The sequence below is a fragment of the Panthera pardus genome, unplaced genomic scaffold (genome assembly GCF_024362965.1).
Source record: "Panthera pardus isolate Hobbes unplaced genomic scaffold, ASM2436296v1 HiC_scaffold_3, whole genome shotgun sequence".
In the NCBI taxonomy this organism is placed as follows: domain Eukaryota; kingdom Metazoa; phylum Chordata; class Mammalia; order Carnivora; family Felidae; genus Panthera; species Panthera pardus.
In genome coordinates, this window is record NW_026526876.1 from 10,298,912 (window position 1) to 10,316,360 (window position 17,449).

A 17,449-nucleotide genomic window follows, 5' to 3' on the forward strand; every position below is an offset into this window, starting at 1 on the left:
GTCATGGCGACTGTCCAGCTTTGTGCCAGGAGCCTCGCGGGGGTTGCTGGGATTGGGATTTTCCCCTCCCATGTGCTCTGTCTGGCGCTAAAAGTTTTGAGCTTCTCAAAAGTCCAGAGCCACCATACTAGGCGCAGGTAGCTGCTGGGCTCCGGGGTCCTCTGGCGTCCGGCCTCGGAGCGTGCTTCCCAGGACGGTGACACGCTCCCCTGAGGTTCGGGTAAGCTCCTGACTGAGCCAGATGAGTCCTCTCTGAGTCACCGGCTCTTGGCTCCGTGTATTTTCAGCTTGGGAGAATTGTGGGGTCTGGGGATGGGGCACTGGGGACTTAGCGATTTGGGGGAATGGACGCTTGGTTGACGGCACCGACATAGGAATGCAATGTTGGGAGGCCTCGGTGTGGATGATGGGGATGTTAGGACCAGCCGAACTCAGAGCTGAACAGGAGAGTGGGACCTTCAGCCGGCCTAAAGGGCTCTTCCCCCACCCCACCCCCATCCCAGGGCTGGGTGTGGGGAACCCTGAAACAGGACGCACAAAGCATCAGGATATGAGACGCTCGGATCTCGGAATTTGGTTGGGGGACCCGTGATCCGAGATTTTAGGGCCCACAGCATCCTGGTGGAACCTCGGGCTCCGTTCCCAAATGATTATTCGGGGGATGATCCGGGAAGCCCAAGCTGCTCGGGTCCCATAACTTCCGGACCTTTGTCCTTCCTGGAGTGATCTTTCCAACCGGTCCCCGGCTCCGCTAGATGGAGCAAATCCAATTAGACTGTCAGTTGTGGAAGTGGGAAGTGCTCAACGAGAGACTTGCCCGCGAAGCCCGGGAGGACTGTCCGGGCCGGAGAGGCCCACGAGCCCTGTTATTGTTTGGCTCTGCATTTACATTTTGCCACTTACAGGAGCGCTTCCGGTTTCTTTTTCCGGAGCAGCTCACTGTGCACCCGATGAGAGGGCGTAGAGAGAAAATGTCATTCCGACGGGCTCCTCTAACTTGCGGAGGGAGGCTACTAGCCCCCTCCTCTACTTTTTTTGTGTCCTTCCCGAGCTACTTAGCAGCCGCTTTGGGGAGGGAAGGGGTATTTGTTTTGATGCAAACCTCAGTCCCTCCCCCTCTTTGAATGGTGTGCTCCACCCCGTTGCCTGCCATCTGGACGGACGCTACCATTGCGTGCGACGGGGTTTTAAAAAGCGTGCCGAGGGCAAGCCCTGGGTATTTTCGAGAACGGGTACGTTTGAGAATTAAATGGTGAAAGCGGGCGACGATGGGCCGTCCGTCTGTGGCGGAGACACGGTTTCTCCGGCATCCGGCTGCAGCCCAGCCATTCCGATTTCGGACGCAGAGCGAACGTCGCGGGGGCGGAAGGGGCGGGCCTGGAGGGGGCGGGGCCCGCCGAGCCGAGGGGGCGGGGGGCCGGCCTCCCGCCTGTCAGTCACTTGGGGCGCGGTGTTTCCAGCCTGCGCTCGCGGTCCGCGCACCTGCTGCGTCCTGGACACCGCGCGCGGTGCTTGCGTGCTGCTTGTTCCGAAATTGGGGTAGCGTTTCCGCCGACTGCAATTAGACGAGTCGTGGCAACTAACCACCGCGTAAAGCCCGTCAAAATACACATTGTCATCGCCCCGGAGAAGGTGGACGTGCCTCTCTTCCTAGTCGATCTCTGACCCTCATCTTTGGGTTCTGTCACCAGTTTTGCCCTTTGGAGAACGTCCTGTAAATGGAATCACACAGTATGTGCTCCTTTGTGTAGGCTTCTCGCCTGCAGCGTAATGCCTGTGACATTCACCCGTGTGACATTCCTGCGTGTATCAGTCTTGTATCAATGCTTTGCTGCTTTGTATGTAGCCTACTCCATTGGATGAATAAACGATGGATTGTTTATCCATTCTTCTTATGATGACCTTTTGAGATGTTTCCCGTTTGGGGCTATTCTTAATAAAGCTGCTTTTAACATTCTTGTACAATTTTTTTTTTTTTTTTTTTTTGGACGACTACTTAGGAGTGGAACTGCTAGGTAAGAGAGGAGATGTAAACTTGCAAATTCCTATATTTCAAAGCGGTTGTCCCGTTTTGCATTCCCACCAGCAAGATCTGTCCTTCCTCACATGTGTGTGGTTTGTCAGTCTTCCTAATATTGTGTACATCGTTGTGGTGTTAATTTGCAGTCCTCTGCACTATGATCCATTTCCACCTGCTTACTGGCCATTCCTACGTCTTAAGGGAAGTGACTCTTTAGATCTTTCCCCCCATTTCTTTAAGTTGGTGTATGTGCTTTTTAAAAATTGTGTTCAGTTGCAGGCAGTTCTTTATATATCCTGGATAGGAGTCTTTTGTCAAGTGTTTTCTCCTGTGTTTGACCTGTTGCTTGCCTGTTTGTTGAAGAGGAGCAGCAGAAGATTCTTTTTATCTTTCAAATATTTTCTGTGACCTGTTTAGAAAAACCTTTGCTTGACCCCAAGGTCATGAGATACTCTAGGATATTTTTCTCTAGAACCTTTAGGGTTTTAGGCTTTATACTTAGGTCTATGAGCCATAATTAATTGACTAATTTTAAAATAATTTTTATCATGATGGGACATACGGGTCAAGGTTTTGTTTTTATTTTTGGTTTTTCCTATATGGGTGTACAGTTCTTCTAGTTCCTAACAGCCTTCCTTTCCCCATTAAATTGCTTTTAATTGGAGTGTTTGGCCCATTTAAATGTAATGCGATTATTGTAAAATTTGGGTTTAAGTCGGCCATCTTAATGCTATTTTCTATTCTATCTCTCCTTTGTTCTTCTCTAACTTTGAGGAAGAAACAATACCAATCTAACACAAACTCTTTCAGAATAAAGAAGAGGTAACATTTCCAAACTAATTTTATGATAATCCTCAGAATCCTGATACCAAAACCAGACAGGGACATTGCAAGAAAAGAACATTTAGACCCATATTCCTGCTAGCACATATATATGCAAAAATGTGACAAATTTTAGCAAATCAAATCCGATAGTATATAAAAATGATAAAACATCCTGACCAAGTGGAGTTTATCTCTAGACTGCAATGATGATTAACATTCAAAAAATCGATCGGTGTAATTTGCCACATTAATGGATTGAAGGATAAAAATCCTGTGATGATTTCAACAGCTGCATAAAAAACACTTGACATTATGCAATACCTTTTCATGATAGAAAAGCCAACCCCCCAGCAAACCAGAAAAAGGAAAACTTAAGTCTGTTCAAAGGCACCTCCAATCGAGTTACCATCAATACATAATAGTGAGAGACCGAATGCTTGTCCTCTAAGACCAGGAAATAGAAAAGGGTTGGCCTCTCACCCCTTCAACATTGTACCGAAGGTGTTAGCCAGGCTAATAGAAAATTCATTGAAAAACTATCATGAAGGGCACTGCCTGGCTGGCTCAGTTGCTAAAGCATGCAATTCTTGGCCTCAGGGTTGTAAGATCGAGCCCCACGTTGGGTGTAGAGATTACTTAAACAATAAAATCCTTAAAAAAAAATTTTTAACGTTTATTTATTTTTGAGACAGAGAGAGACAGAGCATGAACAGGGGAGGGGCAGAGAGAGAGAGGGAGACACAGAATCTGAAACAGGCTCCAGGCTCTGAGCGGTCAGCACAGAACCCGACGCGGGGCTCGAACTCACGGACCGTGAGATCATGACCTGAGCCGAAGTCGGATGCTTAACCGACCGAGCCACCCAGGCGCCCCTAAAATCTTAAAAAAAGCAAAGCTACCATGACTGATAAATGATTATAACAAGGTCACAGGTTTTAAAGGTAATACACATAAACTGTATTTTTATATAATAGCAACCATTGAATCTGAAGTCAGAAAATGAATTGTAAAAACAATGCCACTTATAGTAACATCCGAAACATGGCATCCTGGGGATAAATTGAACAAAAAAGGGACGAGAGTTCTATATTAAAAACTACGAAATATTGCTGAGAGAATTTACGGAAGTTGTAGATAACAGAGTACCATATTCATGGATGGAACACTCAATAGTGTTGAGAGGTCAAAAATGATTTAATTCAATCCCACTCAAAATCCTAGCAGGTTCGTTTGTAGAAATTGATAAGCTGACTCCGAAATGAAAGTGTAGTACAAAGTTGGAAGTCTTAAACTACCTGACCTCAAGATTCCTATAAAGCTACAGTCGGACGACAACCACGAACAGACTAGAGCCCAGGAAAAGACACATGAGTGTGGTCAAATGGTCCTCTACAAAGGCCCCAAAATGAATCCGTGGGGAAAGGAAAGTCTGAATAAATGGTGCTGTACGACTGTTAGAAGGAAATATGGCAAAGTATCTTGGGCTTGATAGGGCTGGGTCACAAGCTTGTATCAATTTGTCCAATTTTGCTATCTAAATGGTAAAATTATGCATTTCGACTTATGTAGATTTTTTACCTCAGAAACATTGGTGGGCTTCTGGGGAGCAGCTAGACATACGTTTGTGAAATTGTCCAGAGTATTATGTCATTTCCTTCTTTAGCTTTGTTTTAGAAAAATACACAACACTTATATTCCCACCAAATAAGTACACCAAATAATTATAACAATATTTTGTCTTATCTGAGTCCGTATGTTAATTACACATGTATGACTACCATCTTTTTTTAATTTTTTTTTATATTTTGGAGACCGCGCAAGCAGGGGAGGGGCAGAGAGAAAAGGGCAGAGGAATCCGAAGCGGGCTCTGCGCTGAGAGCAGAGAGCCCGATGTGGGGCTTGAACTCACAAACCGAGATCGTGACCTGGGCCAAAGTCAGTCGCTCAACCGACTGAGCCACCGGGGCACCCCCTTTTTTTCTTCATTAATCAAGCTAGAACCCTTTGACAGTACCCGCCCTCCCATAAGCATACATATCCCCCTTTCTCTGAAACCATTACTATCCTATCAAAACGATCAGAGCTCACCAGTAGGTCATTAGTAGTTAAACTTGGGGGGAGTCAAAAGATACACTCGGATTTTCAACAGCACAGGGGGTTGGTACCCCTAACCCCCACCCACCCTTGTTCAAGGGTCAACTGTAGTCTTTGTATTTTTAATTTACATGAACTACGTATATTTTCCTGTGTTTGACTCTTCCCCGCCTCCCGCCCTGCAAATTGTATTTTTTTAATCCACAGGTTTCTGAGCTATATCCAGTTACACATATACCAATAAATTCAATTTCCTTAAATTGCTGTAGTAAATTTCTCTCGGGAGGATACCACTGTCATTTAGCCACTCCCTGCTGACAGACAGTAACATTGTCTCTTATCACCTGCCGTCTGGGAACCATACTGACGAACATTTTTGCGCTAGCCTCCTGGTACAAAGTATTAAGGTGTTCCGTTTTACCAGATGCTGCCCTGACTACCTTCCAGAACCCTCTTTCTTTTTTTCTTCCCCCCCCCCCCCCCAATCAAATAGCTTTCAGCCAAAACAAATGTTTTTGGCACAAGCCTCTGGATGAAGCCCCCGGGGGTGGGGGTGGGGGGGACATAATTATTTAGAGCTTGGAGGTGGCTGTGGGCAGCCCAGGTTCAAATCCCTGGCCCTGAGCCCGGGTGAGTGACTTAATTACTTTAACCTCGGGTTCCCTCGGCTGATGACACCTACCTTATAGGCTTCTTGAGAGGATTAATGAGATGAGCCAGCGAAAGCAGTGGGCCCCTGTGGGGAGGGCCTGCCCTTGGAGCCCCAGCTGAGTTTCTGGCCTTCCCGCCAGGGATATCAATGTCAAGTGCTGCCTCCCCAGCCATTCGGAAAGTCTGGTTCCGCTTCTGACAGTTTCATTTAATGGCCCTTGAGGCTCTTCTCCGTGGGGAGTACCTGCTCTGAAAAGGTTTCCTAGTGATCGTGCATTTTCGAGAGAGAAACATTGAGAATTTAGTTGCTGCCCGGGACCAAGAGAGGGAGACCTCTGTCCGTGGGGCTGTGTCCCTCCCAGCGGGACTGAGTCTCGGACTTAACCATTGCCACAGAGCCCGTTGTGGCACATTTTGGGCTCTTCCTACGCGCCAGGCACTTTTCTCAGCTCCTTACATCATCCGTAATAAGTAAGGTGCAGTTTTAGAGCAAAGGACACTTAAGGCTCCGAGAGGTTAAGTTACCCTAACCCTAACCCTCACCTCCCCAAATCCTGCGAATATTAGGTGGTGCGCCTGGGATGCAGGCCTAGCCTGTCCGGCTCCCGAGCCCGTGATCTGTCTGCTACAGCCGCTCTATGTTCCCTGGTCCTGGGGACTTTTCACTAAACACACAAAAACTCACTGCCTGTATGCAGGGAAGCCAAAAGGCTAGCCTGTTAAGACAGGTAAAGTCACCCAGCAAATGTAAGTAACAGTGCAATTTCAACCCTTCTGACTTCTGAGCCCCCTCGCCGTTCTCTCGAGCTCCCGTCCATAAAATCTCAAAGTTCTTTTGATCACTGATGGAGGAGGGGTCCTGGTCCGGCCCCACAAATTAAATGTTTGGGATCACTCCCCGCTGGGGCCCTCTCTTGCTTCCTTCCACGCACGTGCGTAGCCAATACCCCCGTCAGCCAGCGTTAGCCGCCGTGACAAGTAGCCCTTTGCCAACCTCTTAATCCAAGGACTTTTGTCAACCCAAGTCTGCACCTCCAGCCTTAACCGATTACAAAAGAGGGCTCTGCAGAGTCGTCTGTGACGAAGTAAGCATCTTACTCCTAGACGTTTGAACGGTCGTTTTTAATAAAAGCTCATTCATTCGCCTGTGTGTCGGGCACGCAGTTCACTTCACCTCTCGCTGGGACTCGGGCTTCCTCGCCTGTCAGGTGACCGAGACAAATGAGACGAGGCGCTTGAAAGGATTTCACAAACCGAACCCACAAGAAAGCGCGCCCTGGATCCCACGCAGGTGGAGGCGAATGTTAAGGGAGATTATAATGGAAAAAGCTGCTTGGGACGAGGGTGGGGGGTGATAGTTTGTCAGGGACCTACGAGACAGCAGCAAAAAAGCAATGAACCTGGACCCACGCGGCAGGTGTGTTTTCTCGCAAAGCTGATAAACTTGGAGTCAGGGAAGGTGTCACGAGATGGTGGCAAGTGCCCCAGCCCGGACTGGGACCACCCCTCTGAACTCGCCTGCCCCTTGGACCACTCACAGCCCGCTTGCTCATGGCTTGGGCATGACAATTCACTTACAGTTAGAGAGCCCAACCAGATGCAAGGCATCTGGCATTACCTACATTACTGAGGTGAGCACAACAGATAACGTGGCTGCACTGAGGAAGTTTCTAGTCCCCCAGAGGCAACAGCCGAAAGGAATAAGAAAAGGTGTCTGATGGCATACCACACTGGAATTAGAGTCGGATGACAGAGTTTGGCTGGTGGTTCTTTGACAGGACACCTGTCAAAGGTTCTTGAACCTCACCGTTCGTGAGTTCGAGCCCCGCGTCGGGCTCTGTGCTGACAGCTCAGAACTTGGAGCCTGCTTTGGATTCTGTGTCCTTCTCTCTCTGCCCCTCCCCTGCTCACGCTCTGTCCCTCTCTCCTTCAACAATAAATAAACATTTAAAAAAAACAAAGAAAGAAGAAGGCTTTGTGATGAAGGGATCTGGCGGGGAATGTCAGGGGTCCATGGAGGGATCGTCGCCCAGGTGGAAGGAGTGGCTGACAGTCACTTCATCCTTCTTACCAGGAAAGAGAGCAGAAGTAGGGTACCCTTCCACGAAGGCTCGTGGGTTCAGTGGTGGGAAGGTTGGGATTCCCTCTCTGGGTACCTTTGTGTCTGGAGGACATGTGCGAGGGGCTGGCAAAGGGTCGGGCAGGGGCGGCCCTGTTCCCGGGAAGACGGGGGACCCCGGGGTTGGGTGTGTCTCAGGCCGGACCCTCGTTCCCTCCACAGCGGCCGCACTGTCCTCCCAGGAGCCACAATGCAGGAGCCGCCGTTGGAACTCACCATCGAGCCCCCTCTGAGCCAGGAGACGTTTTCGGAATTGTGGAACCTGTAAGTGGGGGGCGGGGCGGGCTCCCTGCCAGCCCCCCAGGACCCCCCAGTCCTGCCCACCCGCCCCATTCCCCAGCCCCCCGGTGGAGCCTCTGTAGAAAACAAACCCCAGCACTGACGTTCTGCTCTTCTCTTTCAGACTTCCCGAAAACAATGTTCTGGTAAGGACTGGAGGTGGGGGGTTGCTGGGGGGGGACACTATGGGGACAGGGGCCGGAGACCTGGCCCTCTGACTCCTGCCTCTCCCCCCTGCAGTCTTCCGAGCTGTCCTCGGCGATGAATGAGCTGCCGCTCTCGGAAGATGTCGCAAACTGGCTGGATGAAGCACCAGATGATGCTTCCGGAATGTCAGTGGTTCCGGCACCAGCAGCCCCTGCGCCAGCCACCCCTGCGCCAGCCATCTCCTGGCCCCTGTCATCCTTTGTCCCTTCGCAGAAGACCTACCCGGGCGCCTATGGTTTCCATTTAGGGTTCCTGCAGTCGGGGACAGCCAAGTCTGTTACTTGCACGGTCAGTGGCCCTGAGGGGCCGGTTTCCAGGCCGTAGCCCCCCTGGCTTTCTCTGTTCAGAACTTCGGGATTCCTCCTCTCTTACCTTCTTGTCAGTCTTCCTACATCTGACCTATTTAGTTTGGCCCGTGACCTCTGGCCTTGCCCCTGTCCCAAAGTTGACATTTCCACTTTGACCTTGGGCTTCCGTCACCAGTCCTGTTCCAGTCAGCCTCGCTCACGGGGCCGTGGAACTTTTCTTTTTTCCTCCACTCCTTCCTTTCTTGGCTTTTGTAAGTGAGCTTCTGGGATAAAGGCCCCCAACCCCGCCATCCGGAGCCACCTTTCCCCCACGGCTTCCAGTTGGTGTGTAAGTGGTGCATGTGACCCCCCCACCCCGGGCACTCGTCCCCTGACCTGTCCATCCCTTCTCCTTCCCTCACAGTACTCCCCTCCCCTCAACAAGCTGTTTTGCCAGCTGGCGAAGACCTGCCCCGTGCAGCTGTGGGTCCGATCGCCGCCCCCACCGGGAACCTGTGTCCGCGCCATGGCCATTTATAAGAAGTCAGAGTTCATGACAGAGGTCGTGAGGCGCTGTCCCCACCACGAGCGCTGCCCTGACAGTAGCGATGGTGAGCCGTCGGGGGCTACAGATGGGGCAGGGCCTGCTGCTAGGGTCCCCCGGCCCCTGATTCCTCCCCGATCGCTCTCAGGTCTGGCGCCTCCCCAGCATCTCATCCGAGTGGAAGGAAACTTGCATGCCAAGTACCTGGACGACAGAAACACTTTCCGACATAGCGTCGTGGTGCCCTACGAGCCGCCCGAGGTCTGCTTTGGCGTCTGGGGTCTCGGGGGGGCGGGGGGTTGTCAGCGACCGTCCAGGTGGGAGATGGTGGTGGGGGGGCTTTCTCCTTCTTATGCAACCTCCCCACGGCCGCGTGCGGTGTGCACCGCCAGCCGGGTGATCCCCAATCCACGGTTGAGGAAACCAGCCTACACACGGCAGGCCTGCCTGGCGCTGGGTGGCCTCACTCGGCCCGATCGTCTCTCCCAGGTCGGCTCTGACTGTACCACCATCCACTACAATTTCATGTGTAACAGTTCCTGCATGGGGGGCATGAACCGGAGGCCCATCATCACCATCATCACCCTGGAAGATTCCAAGTAGGGACCCGCACGCCACCCTGCCCCAGGCCACTCTCTCCCGTGCTACCGCCCGTCCCGTCCTTCCCGCTCGTTCCCATCCCCGCCTATGGAATCTCCTCTGCTGTCCCCCACCCTCCGCCTCCAAGTTTTCTTTTCTCTGGCTTTGGGACCTTCTCTTACCTGGCTTCTCGATACTCCTTAGGCTTTTAGGCTCCGCATAGGATGAAGGAAGTGGGGAGTAAGGGGGGCCCCATCTCCCTCACTGCCTCCAGCTTCTGTCTTCTTACGTGGGTAGTGGGAAGCTGCTGGGACGGAACAGCTTCGAGGTACGAGTTTGTGCCTGTCCTGGGAGAGACCGGCGCACGGAGGAGGAAAATTTCCGCAAGAAGGGGGAGCCTTGCCCTGAGCCGCCCCCTGGGAGCACTAAGCGAGGTAAGCGGGCAGGACAAGAGGAGGCAGGGAGGGTGCAGTTCGGCTCAAAATTTACTCTTCTCTCCCCGTTCCTCACCTCTTTCCCAGCACTGCCCCCCAGCACCAGCTCTACTCCCCCACAAAAGAAGAAGCCACTGGATGGAGAATATTTCACCCTTCAGGTAATCAAGGGTGGGATGCTTAACCCATTGAGCCACCCAGGTGCCCTGATTCCTTTGAAGTTAATATTACTGGGTTGAAGATTTGTTTCAAAATGTGGTTTTCTGCTGGACTGCTTTGCTTGCAATTAGGGCGTTTGCCAGCAGGGGGCGGTGGTGCCTCAAGACAATGGCTCAAGGCTGTGCCTAACTTCAGATCTCCAGTCACAAGGTGCGTTAAGTGGTACTGTAATACTTCTTTATCCCCCTCCTCCCCTGCCGCAGATCCGTGGGCGTGAACGCTTCGAGATGTTCCGAGAGCTGAATGAGGCCTTGGAGCTGAAGGATGCCCAGAGTGGGAAGGAGCCAGGCGGAAGCAGGGCTCACTCCAGGTGAGTGACCTGGGCCCTCTCCCAGCCCCGCTCCCCTGCCTTCCTGCCGCGAAAGGCCACAGGACTCCATTCTAATCCCACTTTCAAGGCAAAAAGGAACTGGTGCCCTGACCAGGTGGGACCTGCCCTGCTCAGTCATCCTTCAGTCTTCCCCCAGTTGTATCCTGCACCCCCTTTCGTGCCTCTTGGTCATTTCCAGCAACCCCTAGCTCAGAGCTGGGGTCCCAAATAGAGGCCTGATAACCGTGTGGGAGTATGAGACACCGCAGGGTTGAGACAGTCCCCCAGCCCTGCCGACCACCAGCAGGTCTGCGTGGCTTCGCGACTCCCTTTATTGGGCTCAGTTTCCTTGTTTGTCAGACGGGGTGGGGAAAGACGACGACACGACCCAGAAGTACCCCGGGTGCTCAGTAAACACATCCGCGGGTGGTGGTGACCATTTCAGCTTAAATTCCCCTGCTCCTGCCTGGGGCCCTTCAGAACCTGGATCTGAGACACACCTCCCACTCACTGACGTCATCTCTTTCCCTGCCCCTTGTCTCGCCAACAGCCACCTGAAGGCTAAGAAGGGGCAGTCTACCTCCCGCCATAAAAAGCCAATGTTCAAGAGAGAGGGGCTCGACTCAGACTGATGTCCTTCCGCTTCCGGTCCCCCCCCCCCCCCCCGGCCCCCTCACCCTTGTCCTCCTTCCCTGGCATTTTTGGGACTTGGGAGCTTGAACACACAAGCTTGGTCTGTTGCCCTGCTTGGTACAGGTATGCCTCAGAAACACCATGAATTTTTCCACTTACCTTAGCCTAAGGCTCTGCTAACAAAGTTGGCCCACGTAGTTGGTTAGTAGGGGGAGGTGGGACCTTCCAACCGAGTTTTTTAAGATGTTTTACTATGAGGAACCGCGAGGGAGGTAGGAGAATGTTCCTGCCTATAAAGAGCGTTCTAGAACCAATCATACGCTGGGCCACGAGCCCAGTTCTCTACCATTTTAACCAGCTATTGAATTTGTCCTGATTTTATTGTCCATTTTTATGAAATGCTAATAACCATACCTACCTCACGGTGTTTGTTGTGAGGGTTAATGAAATGATATATGTCTTGCCCCCAAACAGTTTTTTTATTACACGATGTCTGAGACTTGGTGCCTTCACGGGTGCTGATTCCCTAACGTCCCTGTTGGCGGATGGGATGATCAAGTTCCTACGACCGGGACAGCTGGTCAGGGGTCCCCTCCTTGCTGGCCCGGCCGAATCCTGTCTCCCCTTTCGCCGAACCTCACTTCCTAAAAGGAAGTCTGACTCTGTCCTACACCCGCGAGGGATCCGATCCCTGGTGTAGGGTCTGTATCTACCAAGGTCTGTTCCCTGCCCCCGACTCCTCAGGATCAATTTCTTTTGCACTCTTTGAGGCACATCTGCGTATATCCCCACACCCTTCCCCCTCTCCCCTTTTTATATCCCCTTTTTATATCGGTTTCTTATTTTACAATAAAATTTTGCTAACACCTGTGTGTCTGAGGGGCGGGTGCCCGTGGAGGCTGCGTGGGGCCTGCCATGCCGCAGGGGCGAGTCAGGAGGTGATGTTGGGAGGCAGCCACCTGAGTGTCCGGGGAGTGGGGGCTGGGGGTGGGGGGGGAAGGGGGGTGCCACGCCGGGGTTCCGGGAGGAGAACAAAAGCTGGAGACTGGGTCAGTCTGCGGGCTGCATGACAACAAGGGAGGGGGGGACTCCATTCATAACTCGGGAACCAACTGTCCCTCCTCCCCCGCCCCCCTGCCCTACCAGGGCTGGCACACGGTTCTCTCCTGCCCCTGCTTCTAGGATTGGGCTGCTGCCCCCCTCTGTCAGCCTCTCACCAAGGATTATGGGATTTAAATGTCTGATTTAGCAAGCCTGAGCCTCTGGGGTGGCCATCTGCTCACAAGAAAGGGGCAGGATACCTGGGTCCCCGAGGAGGAAGATGGTGGGCGCCGTTGGATGAAGACAGCCGGGGAGGCCTGCCAGCCAGGGTCCCAGGAAAGTGGGGGCGGCTAAGGTGAGGGCCGGGGTGCGGGGCTGGGGCCTTCCCGGCATCCCCTCATCCTGGGCCTCAGGCCAGGCAATTCAATGAATTGAAGCTTTAAACTCTGCCAGGAAAACCTCAAAGGGCTTCTTGGGGTAGGGAGGAGAGCTGAGGTTGGGGAGCTCTGCTCCCCCGCCTGTCCTGTTCCTCGGTGCTGCTGGCTCCCAGGGAGGGGGGCTGGGGGGGGGGAGCTCTCTCCATCACCCACTGCTGCCAGAGCCAGCGCTTGGAGGGGCGGCCAGACACTGGGGACATGGCTTGGCCCACCTCCTCCCTGGAGGCAGAGGGAGGGGTGCTAAGGTCCAGAGAGGGTTCTGGGGCCAGCGTCCTCTCAGCTTCCTCAACCAGGCTGAGGGTGCCTGTGGGGAGCGGCGTGGCCTGCCCCAAGGGTCCCAGATGGCCCTGCACCCACCAGCCCCCCTGGCCTCAAGACCACCTTCTTTCTCTTTCTCTCACCGGGGAACGCCAAACGCTCCCCGGGAGACCTGGAACCATCTCTCTCAGAGACCTTAAGCTTCACCATCTCTCCCCACCCTCCGGGGCCTTGGCAAACCAGCGCTCTCGAAACTTCTTCCCTCTCCTCACCCCTCCAGATGGGTCACCTTGAAAGTGCCTTCTGACCAGCACCCGGCACCCCTGACTCGCATCTTCCTAGACTGCGTCCCCAGCAACGGGACCGGGTCCGTTTCTGCTCTGCTCCTTCAGAAAGCAGATCCGATCCGGCTCTGCCCAAAGCCTCATGAGCCGATAGATCACTGGGCTGGGAACAAGGCTGGGTTCGCAGGCCAACTCTGCGATGGGCAGAGGTGACCTGTGCTGGGTCCCTGACTCTCTGGTCCTACCTGCCTTCCTTCCCTCGCGTTCATCCAGGCATCTGTCTAGGCTACAGGCACTCACCGGTGCCTTCCTCTGCCTGGCTCTGTTCTAGAACGTGGGGGCCCATGGCAGACGTGGCCCCTGCTCTCAAGTTCAGAGCCCAAGCCCTGTACCACTGGGATTTGGGATATTTCTTGGGATGCCTGGGTGGCTCGCTCGGTTAAGCGTCCAACTTCGGCTCAGGTCATGATCTCACGGTTTGTGAGTTCGAGCCCCGCATCGAGCTCTGTGCTGACAGCTGGGAGCCTGGAGGCTGCTTCCGATTCTGTGTCTCCTTCTCTCTCTGCCCCTCCCCTGCTCACGCTCTGTCTCTCTCAAGAATAAATAAATATTAAAAAAGGAGAAAGAGAAACCAAAGGAACCTAGCATGCATCCTAAAAATGATACAAATTGTTGAAAGAGAAAGCAAACTTGGTTGAAAGGGTAAAATCCAAAAGTAGGAGGTTATTTTTTTTTATGTTTTTATTTTATTTTTGAAAGAAAGAGCGTGAGTGGGGAGGGGCAGAAAGAGAGGGAGACACAGAAGCCGAAGCAGGCTCCAGGCTCTGAGCTGTCGGCATAGAGCCTGACGCGGGGCTGGAACTCACAGAATGCAAGAAAGATCATGACCTGAGCTGGAGTTGGACGCTCAACTAACTGAGCCATCCAGGCACCCCCAAAAGCAGGAGTTTAGAAAAAAGATAAATTTATAAAAGGAAAAGAAGGGGCGCCTGGCTGGCTCAGTCAGCACATGTGACTCTTGATCTCGGGGTTATGAGTTCGAGCCCCACGTTGGGCGTAGAGTTTACTTAAAAATGAAATAATAATTTTAAAAAACTCAAGGGCTTGTTGAAAGCACAGCAAGGACCATTGATTGGCCCAATGCAACTTAAACTATTCTGTGCCACAGGAAAAGAATGAAATCTCCAATTTATGTAAAGTTGTGGTTTCATGAATATAAAACCTGATAATAAAGACTGTAAAAACCTAGAAGCTAAATTAACTTAGAAGCAAAACTCTCAACATAGTATCAGAATACATTGATGAATTAAAAGAAGATTAACGCTGTAAGTAAAGGTTCATTCCGGGGGCACAAAGTTGATTTTGTAGAGAAAGCTATCAACGTAATTCGTGACATTAACAAATTAAGGAAGAAAAATATGATCATGTCGAGAAATGCTGAAAGGAATTTGATTAAATGTCAGCATCCATTCCTTCAAAAAAAAATTAAGAATACAGGGGATATCCTAATGGCTAAACACTAAGAGAATTTCGATTAAAGAACCATACAGGGATGCATACGGACAATGTTATAATGCATTCAAGAGGATCAAAGAAAGAAAGAAAACAACACTGGTTAAGTATCTCTTTGCTTTTTTGATCACAGGACTATGCGCCTAAGCACTCTAGAGACCATAATAAACAACTCTTGGAGTTAGAATTTAATAAGTTAGATAGTAGGTAAATATTTTTTATCTTCTCAAAAAGTCACAGAGAGGGGAACCAGGCTGGCTCAGAACAGCACGAACACTTGACCTCAGGGTCGTGAGTTCAAGCCCATGTTGGGCGTAGAGATTACCTTTTTAAAAAGTAAATAAACAAATGTTTTAAACATCTCGGGGTCATGAGTTTGAGCCCTGTGTCGGATGTAGAGATTACTTAAAAAAAAAAAAAAAAAAAAAGGATGGAGGGAAACCTACTTACTTTGCCACATAACAGAAAACACACTGTGAAAACTACCTAAATCAAATGAATATAGCTTGGTGTATGGGGCGCCTGCATGGCTCAGTTGGTTGAGAGTCTGGCTCTCGATTTCGGCTCAGGTTGTGATCTCACAGTTCATGAGTTTGAGCCCCGCATCGGGCTCAGGGCTGATAGCGTGGACCCTGCCTGGGATTCTCTCTCTCCCTCCCTCTCTGCCCCTCCCCTGCTCACTCTCTGTCTGTCTGTCTCTCTCTCTTTCAAAATAAATGATAAACATTAAAAAAAATTTTTTTTTCCCCCTTGGAGCTCCTGGATGGCTGAGTCAGTTGAGCATACGACTTCAGCTCAGGTCATGATCTCACAGTTCATGAGTTCGAGCCCCACATTGGGCTCTGCACGGTCAATACAGAGCCTGCTTGGGATTCCCTCTCTCCTCTCTCTCTACCCACCGCCATGCTCTCTCTCTTAAAATAAGTAAATAAACTTAAAAAAAGATTTCTAAATAATAATAAATAAATAAATAAATAGTTTTCTTATTGACTAAACTCTATGCCCAACATTTGGCTCAAACTCACCAACCCCAAGGTCAAGAACCACACGTCCTACCAACTAAGCCTGCCAGGCTCCCTAGATTTTTTTAAAAGTAAAGTGAGGTTGAGAAAACTAAAAAGTAAAACCGGACTCTGAATTACACCACACATAAAAAGAAATAAAGATCAGGGGAATTGAAGGGAAAATAAAAATTTTAATGAAATTAAAATCCAGTCTCCCCCCGCCCCCCCGCCAACACCCACAAAAATCTAGACAATAGGAATATACTCTAGTGACTGGACACCCAGAAACTACAAAAAAACTAGACATGTGAAGGAAGACCTAACACTTTTTAACAAAGAGGCAAACATTGCTTAGGGCAGGGGGGCAGGGCAGAATTTTGCAATGCAGAAAACAGTTTCTATCTGTAGCTGTCAAGGAGCTTGAACAGATTCAGGGAAGAATGACCCAACGGAAAAAAATACCACGCAGCCATCTGAAAAATATATATGCAGGGCGCCCGGGTGGCTCAACCGGTTGAGTGTCCGACTTCGGCTCAGGTCATGATCTCACAGCTTGTGAGTTCAAGCCCCGCGTCGGGCTCTGGTGCTGACAGCTCGGAGCCTGGGGCCTGCTTCGGATTCTGTGTCTCCCTCTCTCTCCGCCCCTCACCCACTCGCGTTCTGTCTCTGTCTCTCTCAAAAATAAATAAACATTAAAAAAAATGTTTAATAAGTTAAATAAATAAATAAATAAATATACGCATTCGAGCTCTACCAGGTGACATAATGGCACAAGAAATTTATTGAGTGAAAAACAGTGAAATGCACAGAAGTGGGTCTAATAGGATCCAGTTCTGGCATGAAAACGAGCAAACCCCAGCAGGTTGTGCGCGTGCATTCGCGTGTGCGTATACAACTCATTCGTGATGAAATTGTGTATACGGATGCTTGTGCAATAAAGCTATCTTTCAAGGCAAATCCTAACTCGTTGCAGGCAAACCAACAGAAATAAAGCCCAAGAAAATAAAAAGTAGCTCTAAACCCATCCACGTAGGTCACAGTAAACACCGTACTGTGCACCTGTCCGTCCCTTTGTTGTTGTTTTTTTTTTTTCCTACGCTTGTGTGTATACTTTCACCCCAATCAGGGTCCTAACGGTTCACATTGTTTTTTGAGATCTGTTTCTTCCGGTCCACTTTCCCCATGTCCCTGGGCATTTGCTGAGGCTGTTCTCTCTCCCCAACCACCCCACCCTTTAAGGCTCTAAGAAACCTGCCATTGGAAGCCCCTGAGTAGAAAGCCGTTGACCGTTCTGAATATTCTCCTCACTGGCTTCCTCCCCTCCCTGGAGGCACGTTGAGGTCCACCTGGCAGGAGAGTTTCTCGTGTATTCCTCACCTCTCCCGTTAAACTGGGGAGCTCCTTGGGAGCAGGAAGTCTGTCTCTTTCATAAGTGTATCTTCACGGCGCCTAGAATGCACACAGTAGGCACTTCATAAGTATCGCCCAACAAAGGGATGTAGGCTTCCTGCCTCTCTTGCCCTGGGCCATCTCAAAGACAGTATGAAAGAAGGAGCGATCTGGAAGGTAGACGCTTGGACACTGGATGAAGAAGTCAAAGCTGGGAAGCAGGACCCCCGAGGCCCAGGCGACCCCCAAATCACCCAGATGGCCTCCCTCCCCTTCCCAGAGCTCTTCCGAATGCTCAGAAAGGAATAACCCACACGCAGGGC

At 51.0% G+C, this 17,449-nt stretch overlaps 1 protein-coding gene across 1 annotated transcript; it reads left to right on the top strand.

Moving 5' to 3' along the window:
• Positions 1-85: 85 nt before the first annotated feature.
• TP53 (tumor protein p53) lies at positions 86-12,067 on the top strand. Its single transcript, XM_019413568.2, has 11 exons — positions 86-220; positions 7,872-7,973; positions 8,113-8,134; positions 8,229-8,483; positions 8,907-9,093; positions 9,175-9,287; positions 9,516-9,625; positions 9,903-10,039; positions 10,127-10,200; positions 10,462-10,568; positions 11,119-12,067. The coding sequence occupies exons 2-11, from the start codon at positions 7,900-7,902 to the stop codon at positions 11,198-11,200; spliced, it is 1,161 nt and encodes a 386-aa protein (XP_019269113.2). The 5' UTR covers positions 86-220; positions 7,872-7,899; the 3' UTR covers positions 11,201-12,067.
• The last annotated feature ends 5,382 nt before the right edge of the window (positions 12,068-17,449 follow it).